Source organism: Urocitellus parryii, chromosome 10, assembly GCF_045843805.1.
Source record: "Urocitellus parryii isolate mUroPar1 chromosome 10, mUroPar1.hap1, whole genome shotgun sequence".
NCBI classification, from domain to species: domain Eukaryota; kingdom Metazoa; phylum Chordata; class Mammalia; order Rodentia; family Sciuridae; genus Urocitellus; species Urocitellus parryii.
In genome coordinates, this window is record NC_135540.1 from 125344484 (window position 1) to 125365539 (window position 21056).

At 34.9% G+C, this 21056-nt stretch overlaps 1 protein-coding gene across 1 annotated transcript in view; it reads right to left on the minus strand.

Moving 5' to 3' along the window:
* The window catches only part of Tbc1d19 (TBC1 domain family member 19), a 132668-nt gene that overhangs the window by 17091 nt on the left and 94521 nt on the right, over positions 1-21056 (minus strand). The window contains exons 14-16 of the mRNA XM_026403122.2: positions 18422-18506; positions 16005-16049; positions 1528-1560 (exon numbers count right to left, since the gene is read on the minus strand). Coding sequence (XP_026258907.1) covers positions 1528-1560; positions 16005-16049; positions 18422-18506 — 163 coding nt within the window. The remainder of the gene's footprint in view (positions 1-1527; positions 1561-16004; positions 16050-18421; positions 18507-21056) is intronic.

Sequence of the window (21056 nt, forward strand, 5' to 3'; positions counted from 1 at the left end):
CTAAAATGGTGCACATAAACCTACATCAAACATTTTGCACCATCTATTTCCTTAGCTCATGTTTTCTCCTTAGCCTATTTAAATGACCATGAAAGTGAAAAGTCAGATCCTAACTCCAAGGATTAAAACAAAACAAAACAAAATAAAACATTCTTTTTGTGGTACTGGAGGCTCATTCCCATTCCTTTTAAAATTTTATTTTAATACAAGGTCTCTTGAAGTTGCCCAGACTGGCATCGAACTTGGGATCCTCTTCCCTTAGCATCTTGCATAGCTGGTATTACAGACCTGGGCCACGAAGCCTGGCTTAGTTTTTGTTTTTTGTTTGTTTGTTTTAATTTTGTGGTTCTGGGTCTTGAACACAGGGCCTGTGCACACTAGCAAGTGTTCTACCACTGAGCTATATCCTTAGCCCTCCATGATATATTTTGAGCACTGACAATTGCTAGAAAATTTAAACTTATGCAGCATCAAGTATTGTCAAATCACTCAAGTATGCCTAAAAACTATTTACTTGGAAAATCCCTGCAGTTAGAATTATTAAAAAAGGATAAAAGTCTAATATTTGTTATTATTAGAGGTAAAAAAAATTGTACTCTCAAGCTTTGAGGCTTTTCTATTTTAGATTTTTCATATTTATAAAAAATATGTGGGAAGGATACTATGTTATAAAATTTTATTCAGTATTCTTTTCATTGTAAGCTGTTAAAAAGTTTTATGTCATTCACCTTGACTGTCTGATGGAAACATGAAGGTGCTTTTATAAAAAGAAAAGTGCTAATTTATTGCTGATTCTTTTTACAAAGGTAAAACATTTAAGTACTTCTGTTTATTCTAAAGGGAAGGGGTAGAGATAAAGGGGACAATAACAAGTTTATGTGTATACATGAACATATTAAAATCAAATGATTTTAGTGTAGAGCATCCCTTCTTTTTCTACTCTTTGTTAAGCTTCTTGCATTTCTCACTCAGTGCAAGTGGGGCCCATGAGGCACTCACTCCTGTACATGCCTTTTCCAGAGGATGACCAAATGCTCCAATGTCATTGTTGCTGTGCACACCAGTAATCTGGAGAAATCATGAGCTCAAATTCAGTATTGTTCCTCCCTTCAGATTCTTTCTGACCTATTCTTCTTCTTTTTTTTAAGACTCATATAAGAATTAGTTCAGGAATTTAAGCAAACTGATTTTATACCTATTAGAATTAACAATGTGTGTCTCTGTTTCACTGGATTAGAATCAGATGGTAAACCTCAGGGGAAAAAAAAAACTTAGAGTATTCTATTTCTAATCTATGCAACAATCATCAACTAAACAATTACAATGACCTATTATTTTTGATTTTTAAAAATTGGACAGATAAGCAAATACTAAATTCAATGTTTAGAAATGCTCATAATAATTTGTTACGTGTGTGATGATATAATATACAGTGTTATCTTTATTTTTTCATTTTAAAAATGATGCATATTTTATAGCTATTTATACATAAATTTTCAACAATGAATATTTTAAAGCCCAACTTACCATACATGGAAAATCCATGAAAAGGGATGACACCTAAAAAATTTAAAAAAGTATTTCTTATCAATAAGTAATATAACTCTGTTTATTAGGTAAACTTTAAAGAATTAAAACCACAAATAGAATTAGAGTTTTAGAATAGAAATAAGGTTTTCAAGGCTCTTCTTGAAAAACATTACAGAAAACACCATGAATATTTAGAGAATTTACTACAAATTATATATGGGAGATGGTTTAGAAGAAATATTGGCAGGAAAATAGTACAAATTCAGTATAATCTTTGGCAAGAATTACAAGTAAAGTACACATCCTTTTCAGAGAAATACTCAAAGAGTAACTCAGTGTGCTAAACATCTTGTCATATTACAAGTGAAAAATCAGAATCTGTACAGACTAGGTTCAAAACAGAATTTCTGTAACATATATCACTGTACATCTAACACTGCACTAAATCAGGTTGCAAACAGTACAGAAGAAAGATGAGTTTACTTTTTTGAAAAATGGTATAGAATTGTTTTATTCATTTGACATGTTTAGAGACAAAGACTTGGTGTTGGCAGGTCATCTAGAGTAAGTTCTAAGAAATGATAGTTCAGTCTCAGTTGAAAACATGTCCAGCAATAGGGGATGCATTAACTCCCAATGCAATGAGTATAATTTTGCACTGGTTAATTTGGGGAGAATTATTTCTCATGCCAAGTCAAACTCTGGCTCCCGGAAATGCCTATTTCTTATTCCTAGTTCTGACCACAAAGGTCACACAGTACAAGTCTAATTTATCTTCTAGAGTAGATGAAACTTTCAGAAACATTTGCTCTCTCTTTAGCCCCATCACCATAGGAGCTTTTAGCTCTAAGACTTCATGAGTTTCTTTAATTACTCCTCAGATAGCTTCCTATCTAATTTTCTCTGGGCAAGCCACAGTTAATCACGGACCTTAATGCCTAAAACCTCTTGGCATTTTTCTTCCTACATACCCCACAGCTAAGACAGTACATTTGGGAAGTGGTTTCTGGACCTAAGTAAAGGATTACATTCTTATCTCTACTAAATTTTTCTTTGGTGAACCATTCTAATTGGAGATAATTCTGGATTCTCATGACTGTTATCTAATGTGTTCCTATTCTTCCTGATTTCACATTACTGGAAAATTTGATACATGCACTATCTATGTCCTCATCTAAGACAATACAAAAATGCTGACTAAGACAGGGTGAGAACTATAATTGTTACCAGAAACCTCCTGCCATGTTGATATCAGTTCACTAATCAGCACCATACTGCAATTAATGAAGAGCATGACTGGACATCAGCCAAACTTGGTTGGCTTCATCTGACTGTCACTTAAGAGCTCTGTGTGCCTTTGGGTAAGTTTTTCTAAGCTTCAGCTCCCTTATATGTAAATCAGAGATAATGCTAGAATCCACTTAGGATGATTAATGAGATAATGACCATTGCTTAGTCATTAATAAATAGCTTAGGCTGTAGTAAATGTTAATTGTTGGTATTAACACTCATACAGTAGTTCACTTTTCTTTGTTTCTAAAAATATTTAAATTAAAAAATAACAAGATTTCTCTTAACTAGTATGCCAGGCCAGTTTCAGAAGTTTGTTAACATCACAACCAAAAATTCTTGGGACCTAACTTTTCCCATCTCCCCTCAGTTTTATAGCACACTGCACAGATTTATATTGTCTTAACTTTGGCTGAATTCTGTGGTGCTTATCAATTGTCTTATTGATCTCTATTTGATTTGCCAAATATTCTTTTAGAACTTTCCCACTTTGCAAGCAGACCTTACTTTTCCTGTATGAGAGGGCTGTCACTGACATGGATTCTTTTGGTCTGCTCTTTATATTTCATTTTTTTCTCACTTTCATTCTCAGAGGAAGACACACTCCTTTTCATTTTCAGAGCTATTATCCTTACCTGTGCTTTGAATCCTGTTTCCTTGACTTTAACAGCTGTTGGTAAGCTAAGGTCACTGAGCAGCTTGTTTATGTATGGTCTGTGAGTTAAGAATGACTTATACATTTTTTAAAGGATTATTTATAAAACAAAGAATAATATGGAACAGAGACTGTGGCCAGCAAGATTTAAAAGACTACCATTTGGCTGGTTGTTAAAAACATTTGCCAATACCTGCTTTGGAATCCTGCTCCATCAATTATTCCCAACTCCTTCTCTATGCATTGTACAACAAATATGTATTGAACACTATTCTAAGTACTGGAGCTGACATTTTATTATGGAAAGGAAAGTCATCATAAAATAAGTGAGTACATGCCAGATAGTTTTAAATGCTACAAAGAAAAATAATGGAGGAAAGAGAGAGGATGGGAGGTCCAAGCTAGGGAGGAGAAGAGCAGGCCTCACTGTAAAAGAGCACTGAAGACTGGGAGGTGAGACTCACTAGATAAGGGGTGACCTGGAAGCCCTGGGCTTCTTGTGATGATTGTCAGAGACTGGGATGTTTATAGAACATATCTAATCTTGAGATGGACAATGGTGGGGTCTGTCTTTAGAAATGGATGGGTAAGTTCTATCAAAATATTTATCTCTCTTGTCTCATATATCACTGCAAAATTTCAGCCAAGAATATTATAAATATCTTCACATTATGATCATACTCATCATCAAAAGTCCATTTTCTTCCCAGACCCTTTCTGTCAAACAAATGTATAATCTCTCTTCTTCCTTTGAAGCCAACTTAATTTTTTAAAAAAGAAAACTAATTCTATTCACTCCCTATACTTCCTCATATACCAGGAAATGTTTTCAAACAATTTTCCATATCTGTGGTCCTAACTTCTTATTTATTGGTAAATGTAGAGGTCTCCTTTCCTTGAGCGTTGTAGTTAATGGTTCACAGGAACTGAAAGTTCCTTCTCAAACTTAACCATACCATAGCACTGGTGACATTATGCAAATCAGGCTCCTTATCACTGAGAAACTTCTGCTGTTCAGTTTTTTGTTTTTGACTAATTATCTCTCCTGTCCATTCTTTAAGCATAGCTACCTTCCATCAGACTTACTTTCATTCTCTTTTTGTCAGTATTCTCATCATTAACATATAATCCAAACTTTAAAAGCCCAGTATTCTGAGCCTCCTTCCAGAGACCCTATTTCTATAAATGATTTGCCACCTCCCTTGTTTTTCAGGGGAGAAAACTTTGAGCCATTTCTACTCCGGACTCATTCCTTAGCCCTGTCACCAAAATGTCATATGCCCCCTTTTGGTTCTTGGGTGCTTAACTCTAATGTCAGCAGCTTTATTCTTCCTCCCTATCCCATAAACGTACCTCTAACTCTCCCAAATTGATTGTTACCCTTCCTGTCTCTGGGTGCAGGACAAGGACTATAGACAATATTCTCCACTTCCAGCCCTGTCCCTGACTCACCCCTTCAAGATTTTCAACATACACCTCTTAGAAACATCTCTCTGACTCTTTCCCTCCTAGAAAGTCTCCTGCTCCTCACTGCAGGCAATGAGTTCAGGAGCACTTGTGTTTCAGCTATTTGGCCTGGCTGAGGTACCACCCTGGTGTGCTCACGATGCTGTGCAAATCTGGCTCTGCCACTTTCTGCTGGAGACATGCGGGCAAGTTTCTTAACCCATTTTCTCATCTCAAACTGCTCTTAGACAAAGGAAGCTAGGACTGGGCCGAGGGTCCTGCTCTGGCCCTCCTCTAGCTCTTCCTATCTCTGAGTCCATATCTTCCCTTATAGAGCACATCCCAGGCCCAGAAATTCCCAGGCCTTTTTTGGTAGACTTACCCTACTGATGGGTGTATACTCCAGGACACAGAGGTGACAAAAGGGTGGCTATTTGTGGAAGCATGAAACCTGTACAAGATGAAAAGGGGGTGGGACGCTATGGGCTAGGAACAGCTGATGAGTCTGAGAATTCTGAATTTGAACCTGGACTTCCAGATTGTTATGAAGGTATATGTATTAAGGCAAGAAAATGGAGTAGACTTTAACAGTTTATTAATCTGACTATAGCTTTTAAATACTTAGACATGATAGGTTGGCCTTTATTTATTTATTTTTTAATGTTTATTTTTCAATTGTAGTTGGACACAATATCTTTATTTTACTTATTTATTTTTATGTGGTGCTGAGGATCGAACCCAGGGCCTCACACATGCTAGGTGAATGCTCTACTGCTGAGCCACAACCCCAGCCCCTGGCCTTTATAATACAAAGTCAGTACTTAACATGTTAGTTTCCTGCCCTTACATTACTGCCCTATAATCAGTTTTTATTTTTCTCTTTACCAACAGAATAAATCCTTTGAGTACAGGAAATATTTCTCACTTATCTCTATCCCCAGAGATAAACAGTGCTCAGAAATATAATAGGTACTCATTAAATGCTTGCAGAATGAATATATGAAGCCCTAGAGCATCTACCTCTACCATTCTCAGCCATTTATTTCCTTACCTACTTAAAGGTCCTATAATCAATCAGGTTCTGATGAACTCTTTTCTATCATCCTGTAAGAACCTCTTGATTGGTATTCTTTCCTCCAAACCCTGAGCTCCCAAAGCAACTTTTGAAATGGTTCAAATTACCTTGTGAAAATATTGATGAACCATGAAAAAGACCTCTATGTCCATTATTTACTTTTGATTATTCATCTATCAATCAAATATTCACTGAGTTCCTACTCATTAAATTAGCCAATATATAAAAATCTACTCTTCAGCCTCTGGAGATATTAAAATGAACATGTCATTGTCCCTCTATTTATGGAATTCACATTATGGCCCTGTAGTATTGGCAAAATGACTACAGGGTGCAATTCAAAACCTTTGACCTGGCCTAAACACTTACAATCATGTCCTGAAACCTGAGATGCACCTACTTTCCCTTTGCCATTCCCTCCAGACTCCATACTCGGTGTGTCATAGCCACACTAGATGATTTGTCATCACCAGACCTCATCATGCACTTTTTGTACTTTGATAGCTTTGAGCTCGATAATTCTATATACTATCCATTCTATCAGAACCTTACCAAGGAGTTATAACCCCAAAGAAACATTTTCTGATCTCATAATCATAATTACATGTTCATCTTTTGGGTTTTCTGCCACTTTGTTCATAATTCCAACACTACTATTTCACCATATTTTGTTATAATTAGCTGGTAGGCAGATTGTTCAGATGTTGGAAATGTGTTTTATTTATCTGTACACATCTTGTAGTGCTATACACATACTGATGATGAATATATGTTTTCTAAATGAATGAATGGGGAATAGGTAAATAATTATGAATAGAGAAGAAGCAAGATCTTTAATTTTTAATCAGAAGATTAGAACCCCACTGTGGGTTTAACACAAACCAGCTGGGTGACCTTAGGAACCAAACTCCAGAGCTTAAATTATCTGTCTGATGTGCAAGACTGTCTCTGAAGCATAAACTAACTAAAATTAATGTGAGTTATGTCTAAAATAAATGCCAAAAAATTGTGAGACTTGAAAAAAACTGTACATATAAAGATCTTCTAATGGGAAGATTTTTTTTTCACCAATTTTAAGGTACTCTGTTCTTTAGAAACTGAAAATTAAAACCAGATTAGAATAACATTGAAGGCCAGTATGCTTTTCTAATGACATCACAAGCATCAATCCCAGGTTTGGGGGCACCTAGGAAGAGAACTCAAATGTCATCTTTCTTCTTCAAGTCTCTTTAGCTCTTTATGTCTTTGATTGAGTCTTTTTTCTCCCGTGAACACACATCATTTCTGAACTTCTGCATTTGCTATTTCAGTTTATCTTCTTTACTAGTTATATATTGAGCAAATAATAAAAATTGAGTTCTTTATAAACCAATCAATACAGATACTTCTCAAAATAAGAAATACAAATGGTCAACAAATATATAAAAATATTCAACATCCTTAGCAAGCAGGGAGATGCAAATCAAAATTACAATGATATTTCATCTCACTCCAATTAGAATGGCAATCACCAAGAATACAAACAACAAATCCTAGTGAGGATGTAGGGGAAATTGTATACTTATATACTTATATATTGTTGGTAAGTCTGCAAATTGGTACAACCACTTTGGAAAGTGGTAAGGCGACTCCTCAAAAGACTAGGAATGAAACCACCACATAACCCAATTATCCTATTCCTCATCTTCCAGAAGAACTATAATCAGTATATTATAGTGGCAATACTGATGTTTATATCAGCACAACTCACAACATTTAAGTTTTGGAACCAGCCTAGATGCCTGCTGGCAAATGAATGGATAAAGACAATGTGGTGCATGCACACAAAAAACATACTCAATGGAGTTTTATTCAGTCATAAAGAATGAAAGCATATCATTTGCTGGTAAATGGATGGAACTGGAGGACATCATGCTAAATGAAATGTCAGATTCACAAGGCCAAGCAAGGATTGAATGTTCTCTCTCATGCGTGGAAGCTAGAGAGAGAGAAAATAAAAGAAATTACAAAATACAAAGGGTTTTCATGAAAACAGAAGGAAGACCAATGGAGTAAAGGAAGGAGATCGAGAGGGGGAGAGAGAGAGTTATGGGGAAGTACTGGGAAATGAAATCTACCAAATTATACTTGAATGAACATACTACATTGAATTCTGCTTATATACATAATTATAACGAAGTAACCAAAATAATAAAAATAATAAAAGGGGGATTGGTAGAGTAGAACAAGTGGATTAGGGTGAGGGAGGAAAGGAGAGAAAGGAAAGGCACTGGGGAAAGAGACTGATCAAATTATGAGCATGTATGAACATTACATAATAAATCCTACTGTATGTATAAAGCACCAATTAAACAATATTACTCATGGTTAATCATTCTTTTACTACCTTTCCCCCAAGTTCTGGAATCTATAGTTGCTCCATAAGCAACTAGGTTAAAAGCTATTTGAAGTTAAGACCCACATATCATTCTGTGTATTATCTTCAGCATCCAATATAGTATCTTCTACAAATGAGATACTTAGCTCAATATATATTGTTAATAATGGGAATTTGAGCATTTATAAGTATTATAAAGAATTACAAATAAAATATTAAAAAATAAAATTCATTTATAAATACATAAGATACAGAAAAGGAAGGAGGCTCCAATAACTCAGTGTTGAAAGGCTAAATGATCAATGATGTCACACAGACTTGAGTTTTAATTTTTTTGACTTTGGGAAATTACCAATTCTCTCTCAATTCCTATTTTCATTTCTGAAAATGGAGATAAACAAGAGTGACTTCACTGAGTTGCAATGAAACACATATAAATTAACGTATTTAAAATGCACCAGTATGATGTTTAGTGTACCACAAATGCTCATTAACCCCTCGCTATTTTATGTTCTCAGAAGGGAGAGTACCACATTTAATTATGAATTTAAACCTAAGAAACCTATTTCTCTTTTTGTCTGAAATAGATAAGACTGTACTTTAGATTAGCCAAGATTAACTAGGGCATAAGGCTCCAAAAAGTCTACTTTGTTGAAGAGGAACAAAATCAAATTCTGGCAAACAAAAGCAAGAGGCCTAAGAAGCAGTGAGGAATCCATTAACACCCTAGGGCACATACCACCTAGAACGTTTCTTTGATCTAAGAGGTTATCATGTTCTTGGCCAGTTTTTTCAAAGTCCTTTTCCTTGCCTCTCATCACTTCAGCTTCTCAAAGGTCAAGTTTCATTCACCTGGCTATCATCCAAGAGTACACCCAACAGGCATCAGCATGCTGAAAACAATTCTTGTATCTGGTCTTAAAGTTTTAGGAGCATGCTATGAGTAATTGTTTTAAGATCGTTGTCTTCCCTTATGCATATGAAGAAGGTCTAACATATGAACTGGTATTATATTCAATATACATAAGAAGATGATTTAGTGGGGCTTGACAAAGCTCAGAATGGTAAACATTGTCAACAAAAACAAACCTTGAATTAGATGAGATATAAATAGCAAATATGACTCAGAAAATACCCCAAATATTAATATGCTTTGCACTTACTAAATATTTTCCTTTCCTTTCCTCACTGATTTTATAATTCACATCTGATCCACTTCAACTTCATCCCAGCTGAAAGCAAACTATTACACTCTTTCATTTGGGATTACTTAGGACAGTTTATTTAATTCATTTGTTGAAATGATCATTTCCTCTGTTTATTCTCATTCCACATATAACCAACAGGTCTGTAAAAGTAAAAATGAAAATAATGGATAGTTTTCTAGCTATTTCCATTGCCTTTCTGAATTAAGATTCCCAGGTTATAACTGTTACTTCATTTCAATAGTTACAATTTTACAAAACATCAGAATAGGACCATATTTAAATACCAATTTAAAAGTCATATTTGAAATAAAATTTTAATGAGGTCTTCAATTTATATCTAAATTTATACTTCAAATGGATTTTGGAGTATGAGATATTTTCAAGTTAGTTAATTAACGTAGATGACAAGTACACTGCTCCTTATCAAAGAGATTTAAGATTTATTATTTCTTCTAAGATCCTTTCTTAATCTTTGTTCTGAGGGGTTATCCTGTGTGCTGTAGGATGTTTAACAGCATCCACCCCACCTCCTACCCACTGTGACAAGTCTTCAGATATTCCCTTGTGTGTGTGTGTGTGTGTAGGAGTAACGGCCCCTAACTGACAAATCACTGTTCTAGAGTGCTGAAACTTCCCTAACTAGTGTTCTCTAGCAATTACTTGTTTTTCCTACCTTGCAGGAAACAAATGGTATTAGCAAATTATGATTTTTTAAAAAATCATTTAACTCTCAGGCAGACTTATCTGTTATTTTTCCTATAAGTTTAAGAAAATTCTAATCATTTCTGTTTGAATTCTTCTGTATTCTGTGTTCATTCCTGCATTCATTCCCTCAATTCATTTGCCCACTCATTCAGTGTTAGCTGAGAACAGACTTTAGGCCATGCATAATTCTAAATGCTGGCTATGTTGCTTATGAAATTTAAAAGTCTTTGTTCTCTTGAAGCTTACATTCAAGGGACACTTTTTTTTTCTACATACTAGTCAGGATGATCTTTTTAAAAGTATTAATGAGAAATCAGAGGAGAGCCATCACTAGAAGAGTGGAATAGGGAACTCCTAAACTCTGACCCTCCACCAAAGCAATGGTTAAGCTAGCAAGAATATTAAAATCAACTTTTTAAAGCTTTGGAATCTAGTAAAAAAAAAACTTACAACAATATCAAGGGAATGCTTAATGAAAAAATAATTTTAGTAAGACAGTATTTTAGCATTTTAATTTACCTGCCTTCTATTCCCTGCACTCCAGCTTGGCAGCAGTCATGAAACAGCATACCACATTCCAAGTGTAACTTGCTGGTGCAGGAGGGAACAATACAGATCTTGTATGAAAAATTTGTGTTTGTGTGTTTTGACCTGTTTAGAAGCTACCTGAGGAACTGTCTCAGATTTGCCTTTGTTTCACCTGCCTAATCTCAGAGTTTCTTAGTATACAAGTGGCTTGCCAGGCATCATTTGTTAAGAGTGTAAACACAAAGGCAAATACTAGATTTTTCTCTCACCCTCACTAACTCTGGTTATGAGGCCTAACAGATGGGGCAAGTACTAGACAGACTAAAAAGCAATGGAATGCAGAGGATGGGGAAGGAGAGAATAAGTAAAAGCTCCTGGGGGAATCTAGAAAAGCCCTGAGATGCCCTTAGGCTTTCACCTCTGTCTGACTTTCAGGCCCTGTGCAAAAAAAAAAAAAAAAAAAAAAGTAAAGGCTAAGGTACAGTTGTAAATGGCCTGGGTAAGCCTTGAAGACGTGATCCATTCCAAGCTGATGTTCAAAGTCTGAGAGAGTGTGTTTTATTTTGATATTTTGGTTGTAGATGTTTAAGGAATCTCTGTCAAATCACTAGCTGACAATTAAACTAATGGAGCAGAGACTTCAGTGGGCATACAAGACAATCTTTTTATAGAAATAGTTGAAAAAAGTCATTAAATAAACAACTATAAAAATAAAACAACAATAATGAATTCTGGGGTGGGGAGAGAATCTGACATCCAGAGTTACTACATTATAAGGGTTAAGACAGCCCATTTTCAAATTGAGACCATAGAGGAAAGGGACTAGGGGGTGGAAGAAGAGGGGGAGGGAAAATGCTGGGGAGTAATATTGTCCAAATTATATTGTTATGTTATGTACATACGTGAATATGCAATACAAACCCCATCATTATGTACAACTATAATGCACCAATAAAGATGTGGAAAGAAAAAAATACAAACAGCCATATATTTAAAAAATAGCCAATTTTCAATAATGAAACAAATTAGACATAAAAAGAAACAAGAAATTATAGATTATCCCCAATGGGGTGGGGAAAAGAAACTAATAGACATTGTCCTTTAAATCAACTGTCTTCTTATCTGACCTGTCTTCTTAGCCTGGTCCCTGTCTTTTTCTCCTACATTACCTGTATCTGCTCATTATCATTCACTGGCCATCTTGGTGTTCTTCAAACCATTAGCTTGTTCCTACCTTTGACCCTCAGACACACTCTTCTTCTGCTTCTCTGTAGGGCTCACTCTGTACCTGCTGGTCTTTGTTCTATTCCATCTCCTCAGAGGTGCCTTTCCTGTCTACCTTATCTAAAATAGCCACATTCTCCCTAACTTCCTATAATTTCCATTTTTCTTTGTTTACTTATCACTGTCTAAAATTATTCTCCCCCTACCCTCATATGTCTCCTTTACTAGCATGTAAGCTCCTTGGCAGCAAGTACTTTATGCTGTGGATCACTTACTTACAGTCATGAGCCACAAGAGGGCTGAATATTTATCAAATGAATAAAGATTATGCATACATGTTGAATAACTGGTACAACATGTACAACAACAAAAATGAAAAGCTTTAAAATTTCTGTGAGATGTCTCAGAAATGTTCCTTACCAGTTGTTTAATGAATTTATTAGAGAAAGAGTCATTTGAATCCTCAAATGAAGTGAGAAATGCCTGATGCACTATGGCCTGTCCTTTCCATCCTAAAAAAGGTAATCTCAGGTGTGGGTGTGGCGTTGGTGGTACAAAAATCTCTGCCCACTCTAACCACACATCTTGTCAAGGACTGAGTATGCCAGAGAGCTGCAGACAAACCTGTGTTTCCCTGTGGAGACTAAGAAAGACAGGCTGGTTTGCATGGTGGTAGAGGTAGAGGTGTCCTTGGGATTTCACAGTAATATTATCATTGGCAGGGGTTAGAAAACAAACTGGGTAAAAATGTTGCTTAGTATTGCCTAAGGTAAAGAGAAAAGGGACAGTAGACTGACTGGTCTTTGTCTTTTCTTGTTCTGCAACTTAAGAATCATTGCCTACAGAAAGGAGTCCTTAATTCTGGTAGCTTCTAAAACAACCTAAGAGAAGAAAATATTGTATAGAATTAAATTTATGAATAGATGCCAAATTATCTTAAAAAGTTTAATCTTTGGATTAAACTTTTTATTCTGGATGAAAATCTTTCTAAAACCTATCATATGCATCATTCACTTTTTCAATATATTAACCACTTTTCTTTCTTCCAAGAGAGACTATAATAAACTCAGTATTTTCTCAGGGATTAAGGTAATTGTGATAAGAAATTGTTTCTGAAGACAGACAAAATCTGGCTTTGCCACTCACCAGGTGAGCAGGTTCATATTATGGGCCTGTTTTTTATTTGTAAATAGGGATATAAATACCTGCCTCATCGGGCTAGTGCAGAAATCAAATGAGTTTAGCATGTAATATATTTAACACACTGCCTAGTATATAGTACTGCTAGAAAAATGTTAGCTGCTACTGCTAGAAAAACACAGATTCTCTCTCTCTCTCTCTCTCTCTCTGTCTCTCTCTCTCTCTCTCTCTCTATATATATATATATATATATATATAAATACACACACATATATGTGTGTTGTAGCATATATATGTATATATATGCTATAACTTGTAACCTAGGTGATACCTTTTCAAAGGATATAAGATTATTGGTTTAACATAAGATAGTTCCAGGCTGCTTTACTGGAGTGCTTTCAAATACTGTTTTATAGTTTTAATATTTTCTTTTATGAGGTCTCTAATTTCACTTCTCACTGTTGTTCGTCATTTTTCATGTTTATATCAGTCTCTCTCCATGTTTCTATTTTTGCAGGGGGCATAAACCAAGTTTGTTAGACATATGTGTTAAATGAGAGCTAATATGTTCTTAACTAAGTTGACAAAGCTGTCCTATGTAGAAAGAGAAAGAATTGAAATCTATAAACTCTGCTTTTGACTATTCAGAGGTATTTTATTTATTTTTTATTTCCTATTTCTTAATAAATAAAAAAAAGTTATCAGAAAGTTAAGTTTCTGGAATAACTGATGCAACAACAATATTACATTTATATATATAAACATCTAAAAATTTACATATATATACACATTTACACACACATAAATGTTACAAATAACCATTCTCTAATTTAATTCAATAAATGCTCATTACATTCTTACTAAATGCTAGATACTGGGGAACAATATAATCTTGAGCCTTCTGAAGCTTAAAATATCAAGGGGGAGGTAAAGTATAATCAAACAGTGTCAAGAAAATATAGTAAGAGATACCAAAGGTTTTTTTTTCCACCAGGTCTTATAAAGGCCTGGAGGAAGGGCCCTTTACCCAACCAGGGGATTCAGGCAAGTGCTAGTGCTGAGTCTGGGTGGCAGCTGGGTGGAGAAAAGTTATTCTAAGAATGGAAACAGGAGAGGTACTGAAGCAGCATAGTTCTTTTGTGAGAGTATGTGGCTATGAGTAACAAGAAAAAATAGTTTTGTATTGCTATGATTAAAAAATAATAATGAGAAATGAAATAGGAGGTAGATTATACAGGGAACAGATTCGAGAGGTCCTCATATATATGTCATGCTGAGAAACTTGGATGTTACTTAAGGGACAGGAGACACTAAGGAAATTCTTATGTGAATATAGCTCAGGAGCAGAGCGCCTGCATGAGGCCCTGGTTCTATTTCTAGCACCACAAAACAAAAAGACAAACAAATAAACAAACAAAAAAACAACAATTTTTGAGAAAAAATGTCAATCTTCAGATTTTCATTTTAGATATACAATTCATCAGGGTACAAGATAGATCATAAAACCAGAGAAGACAAGGAAGACAGACCAGGTAGGTGGCTAGAGATAGTGAACCTGGAAGGCGAGGCAGTAGCCTTTGTGTGGAAGAGGGTCCAAGATATGAAGAAGATAAAACTGCAGGATATGAGACTGACTGGAATCTAGGGTAACTACCAGGCTCTATGCTTTGATTTACTGGACAGATGATAATGCAGTTAACTAAAAGAGGAACAGTGTTTGCTTATTTTTTAAATTTAGCTTCCTTTTTCCTTTTGGGGTCATAAGAAGATAAAATAGTTTAGGTTGGGACATGTTAACTTTGAGGTAGTCACAGAAAAGGTCAGAACTGGAGACAAAAAATTTAGAATAATTAACCTATAGATCCATGAAAGCAAATGGAAGCCCCTATGGAAAGCAGCAGAACAATGGTAAGGTATCTAAGGAGGGGCAGAAGTAGACAATCATGAATGAAACTGGAACTTTATGTTGAGAGGCCCTGGGAGAGAATAGTGCCATGAAAGCCAGTTTAAAATGTGGTGGTTAATAGAGCTAAACACACTCATTCACAGCTACATTTTCTGAGAACTCACTATGTGTCAGGCATTGTGCTGTTTTACAGATTGTATCTCATTTAATCTATAATCCACATGCTACAGTTGATGAATCTAAAGTTCAGAGAAGTCATGTAACTTACCCAAGATCATAGAGTGAGCTGGCAGAACTGGGATCTGAACCCAGGTCTGCTGTATTACAAAACCTGTGTTCTTAACTCTGCTGGGGTAAAAGAACTTCTTCAGGATGCAACTTAATATCATCATAATAAGAACTGCTATATACTGTTTTTCCAAGAAGCATATCTTAAAAACTGCCTAACAATCTCAAATGAATATTTAATATCTAAATATTAAATATGAGGTCATTCATATTTGGTCACTTCAAAATAGATTATTTCAGTGGTAACCTCTTCATAATCTGTATTTCATAAATACCACACAGGTCAAATTATGAAAATAAAATGCAGCACAAGAAAACTCACTTCTGCACTGTTCCAATAATGCCAAAAAGAAAGGTCCCAGCTAGACTACTGTTCCTCAGATGAAAACTCGTACCTTGACTTAATAAGCCTAATTAGCTTTCTCACAAATTATTGGTCCAAAGGAGAACCAGAGAAGGTATGACTCGTTTAGCATGGAAAAATTCACTGAAGTATGTATTCCATGGACACTTATTTTAGATGATAAATCATTTTCCATTTAAAGACAGAGAATAAGAAAATCTCATTCCTATTTTATAGAAGTTGTAATTTTTGTATTTCCCACTAGAGGAAGCAATAGCATTACTCTTACCATTTGGTGGATAAAAGACGGCATATTCTTCTAATCCTAGTTTTCCTGTAAGAGAAAACCATAGAGGGTTTCAATATGATTTAAATCAATTTTTAAATTTAACTTATTATGTGAATATACTAATAATGGAATTTTCAAGAATACTATAGTCTGATTTTATTTCATATTATGGAATTTAAAAATTTGCCAATGTTTTGATAATAGCAAACCCTTTCATTAATTAAAATCAATAATATAAACTTCAGTACAAGGGAAGTGATACAAAATAAATAATAGAACAAATGCTTTCAAACTCCTTAAGCATGTAAGAAGGGAAAAAAATCTATAAGCATACCATTATTTTGCTAAATATAAATAATTCTTTCTTTTGAGAGACAGAGAGAGAGAGAGAGAGAGAGAGAGAGAGAGAGAGAGAGAGAATTTTTTAATATTTATATATTTTTTAGTTTTTTGGCGGACACAACATCTTTGTTTGTATGTGGTGCTGAGGATCGAACCCGGGCCGCACCCATGCCAGGCGAGCATGCTACCGCTTGAGCCACATCCCCAGCCCCCAAAATAATTCTAATCTAGTCATTAAAGCAAGTTCTAAGCTTTGCAATATCTCATTAGCTTACATTTTTTATGGAAAGTGCTGAAAAGCTAAACGTTAATTGTCTTTAACTGTACAGTGGTCATATTTTCTATGACCAGAGAATGGGGCTAATATTTGAAATCAGAATGTCCTAGAAAGTATATTCACTATAATCAAATGTTTGTAAGAGTTTTACAAAGTAGCTTTCCCTCAAAGCTTTTAAGTTTCTCAGTTTGTCCCACCTTTCACTGAATATCTTTAGGTAGCTTTTTTCTTGACTGTTTTTCTAACCCCTTTGAGTCTACTGAAAAGATATTCAGACAGGTGCAAGGAGTACACCTGTAATCCCAGGTACCTGGCAGGGTGAGGCAGGAAGATTCTAAGTTCAAGGCAAACCTGGACAACTTAGCAAGACCCCTTCTTGAAGTAAAATAGAAAAGGGGCTGGAAATGTAGCTAAGTGATAGAGTACTTGTTTAGCCTGTGTGAGGCCCTAGGTACAATCCCCAGTAGCAAAGAAAAAGCAAATAAAAATAAATTCATTCTTATGCTGGTTTTTAAAAAAAAGTCTTTAATTAAAAAAAAATTTTTTCTTGTTCTTGTTAGGGACAGTGGCAGAGAGGAGACAAAGAATAAGAAATATGAGAAGAGAAGTTTAGGATAGAGTAGAAACAATAAGGAGTAATTTTTGTGTAAAGAGAGAATAGAATAATGAAAAGGAAACTGATTACTGCACTAGATGTTGAGAGGCAAACAAAAACACAGTTATATAGTTTCTCAACCATATAGTTTATGAAATAGACAAAATCTTAGATTATTTTTACTAACTTTTTTTCTTTTTCTTTCTTTTTTTTTAAAAGCAGGTTTTAAGTGTTTAGAGTTCAGAGGGAAGGGAAATTGATGACATTTTGGTGACACAGTGAGATATACGCAAATTCTTCAAAGTCCCAGAAAATTTTTTAGAGTGGGGGAAGGGAAAGCTTTCCACATAAAGGAACATATGGAGGCTAGAATGAATATGGCATATTGTGGAATAATCAGGGTAGCAAAGTTAGCTAGTTTAAGACTATCAACCAATGAAGGGACTTGAAATCATAGCCGTGTTTAGAGGTGAGTCTATTAGGTAATTAAATTCTGTAAGTTCATTTTAGAAACAAGGAAATTTAAGAGACCCCCAGGGTATGTGGAGCCCAAATCCAACACAACACGAAGTGGCATGTCCTAGGGCAGGCAGGAGTTGGAGCAACCAGGCGGGTAGGTCAAAACACAGGAGAAATAGTTTCATTCTTCAAGGAAACACAGAGAAACCATATACAATAGGGCAATGAGCTTTCTGTGCTGGCTATTCATCACTTAATAAAAAGGAGTTGAGAAGGGCTGTCAGCTAAAATTAGTTCAGTTTTCAAGATCTTGATATGGTGATATATTATAAGCAATTAGTGATAAAGAGAGTTACTAAAATAGGAATTAGAGCACTAATAACACATGTTACTTTAAAAGGCATTTTGAAAGAAGGAATATAGAAAGCTAAAAAATTAAAAAAGCAAATCTATGTGATAAACTCATAGTTAGGAAAAGTCAACAGATACAACAAAATAGCAATACTGGAGAAAATTGAGAAGGCAAAATGTCTTCTGTAGTGAGAAAGTCCCTGAAATGCTGCTTCCGGGACCTGTGATACGTTGTATTGATTTAAGTGAGAATGAAAAGACAGTTAACGTCAACTGAGAAAAAAGTAATTTACAATTAAAAATTGGCAAAACCAATATAAGCTATGAAATAAACATTCTTGGCATGAATCTGTAAGTCTTAAATAAAACTCCTTAATATTACCAAAATATTACCTCTTATGTATGATTTCGGTGGTGAAGCACTGTTGTATGCAAAGTGACCCAATACTGACGTATCCCGGGAAAAACAAAGTAATACCTGGATGTAACATTGGAAAAAATAAGCAATTAGGCACTGTTATAAAGTCAGATAATTCATTATTATTATTGGGAGGCATTAAGGTGGAATCCTTCAAGCTTAGTATCTTGCAATGGGAAGAGTGCCCTCTGTTGGTTTACCTATGTTAAATGTTAACAATGAGATGCCAAGTATAGATAGCCAAAGTTCTTCCAAAGATTTCTCAGTTTGCCACTAAAGTTTGAAGAATATCAGAAAATATAAGTTGCTAGCTACCAGTTGATTCTTTTCTTGTTCATCTGGAAATGAGAAACACCTAGATGAAATTTAACAGATGAGAAATATATATGGTAGACCAGGTAACCATAGTGTCAGAACAATTTGGGAAATGCAGAAAACTGGAAATAGTCATTGCTGAGATGCTGCAGATAGTTGGCCTTATCAGGGATGGAGGGAAAGAAACTCATGGTGTTTAGAAGGAAAGGCAGCAGTGGTTTCCCAATACAGAATAGAAGTTAGTAGTCCTCCTAATCATCAGGTAGACTGTGGCAACTCTATCTGGAGATAAAAATCAGTACAGCAGAATCAGAATCAAGGATGCACATTAGAATAAACTGGATGCCGTCTGACAGTAGCCTGAAATTTTGGGCCAGGAGTCCAATCCCCAGGAAGATGACCAGTGATAAGAAATCTGGGTCCTGGGATTCTAAAAGATAATACCAAAAAAAGAATTCAAGATGACTGAAAAGGGCAAAATAGGGGCATATAGTCAGGGCTGAACTTGTAGCAGAGTGAATGGAGAAGGAAACACTTTGTGTCTAAAACATAAGAAAACAGGCACAGTTTTTCTAAAAGGATAGATGTGGAAATTGGATATTAGTCAGGTTCAATGTTAAAATGTGTAACAACTATTGCCACTGATTTTATTGTTTTAAAAGACTACAGAAGTGATACACGTATATGATAAAAATGAAAAAGGCAGATAATCAAAGAGTAAGAAAACATCCATAATTCCACTACTGGTAGATGTAAGGCCTGGAATACCATAGTCATTGTCACCTATTTTTATATACACATGTACAATTTTTTTAAAAAAAGGATTATGCATATAGTTCTATAACCTATTTTCCCTCAATGTTATAAATATTTTCTATATTCTTTTAGCTTTTTAATTTTTTGTTTTAATTAGTTATACATGATAGTAGAATGCATTTATTTACTTTGATATATCATACATAGATGGGATATAATTTCTCATTCTTCTGAGTGTAAATGTTGTAGAATCATACTGGTCATACAGTTATATATATATTTATACACACAGACACAAAGTAATAGTATTTGTTTCGTTTTACTATCTTTCCTATCCCCACATCCCCTCCCCTCTCTCCCTTCACTTCCCTCTACCCAAACTAAGGTAACACTATTATTCTCTAGTGCCCCCTGCCTTATTGTGAATTAGTATCCACATATTAAAGAAAACATTCAGCCTTTGGGTTTTGGGGATTGGCTTATTTCGCTTCACATGATATTCTCCAACTCTATCCATTTACTGGCAAATGCCATAATTTTATTTCTCCCTAAAGCTGAGCAATATTCCCTTGAATATATATACCACATTTTCTTTATCCATTTATCTATTGAAGGACACCTAGGTTGGGTATAAAATTTTTATGTTGCAGAATATTCCACTTATGTATTAACAATAATTCATCTAGCCCATCTTGTTTTCCATTTCCCAGTTATAAGCAATGCTGCAGTGAACTTCCTTAGAACTCTTTATGTACACCTTTAGTTAACTTTCTAAAACTGGACTGTCTGGTCAAATACTTTACACATTATGTACTTTGCGTGGTGTGTGTATTGCTACTGGGGATTGAACCCAGAGCCTCACTCATGCTAGGCAAGTGCTCTACCACTGAGCTAGATCCCCAGCCCTGCTTCAGGCATTTAATATTTAACACTTTAAAAATTCATTACCAAGGTAGGAATTTTTCTAATTTCTTATTTATTAACACATCTAGTAGTAAGATAGGACACTTTTTTCTTTCATTAAAACTGATTATCATCATTTCATGGATAAAAATGGCATATAATCATATATTGCTTTAATTTAATTTGTGAACAGAAAGGTATTCAACACATTTACAAAAATAATGAGTTGAATTTGCTTTGTTATTTTTTGATCCATTTTTAATTCATTTAAATGTTTTTTAACTTGATTTAAATTTTGTGTATATAAGGATCTTTGGTTTAAGTCTAATTATATACATTGTGTGTGTGTGTGTGTGTGTGTGTGTGTGTGTGGTGTATGGGAGGCAGTACTGAGAACTGAACTCAGGGCTTTGCTCATGCTAAGCACAAGTTCTACCACTGAACTACATAAACCCCAGCCCTAAGTCTAATTTTATTTTGAAAATGGTTTTGCTCAAATAATGTTAATTATTTTGATACAGAGATGTTTTTAATTTTTGTATGCTCAAATCTACCATATTTTCTATCATGCTTAGATATTAATCCATTTCCACATTTATAGTCTACGTTGGACTCTTAAAAAAATTCTAGATCCAT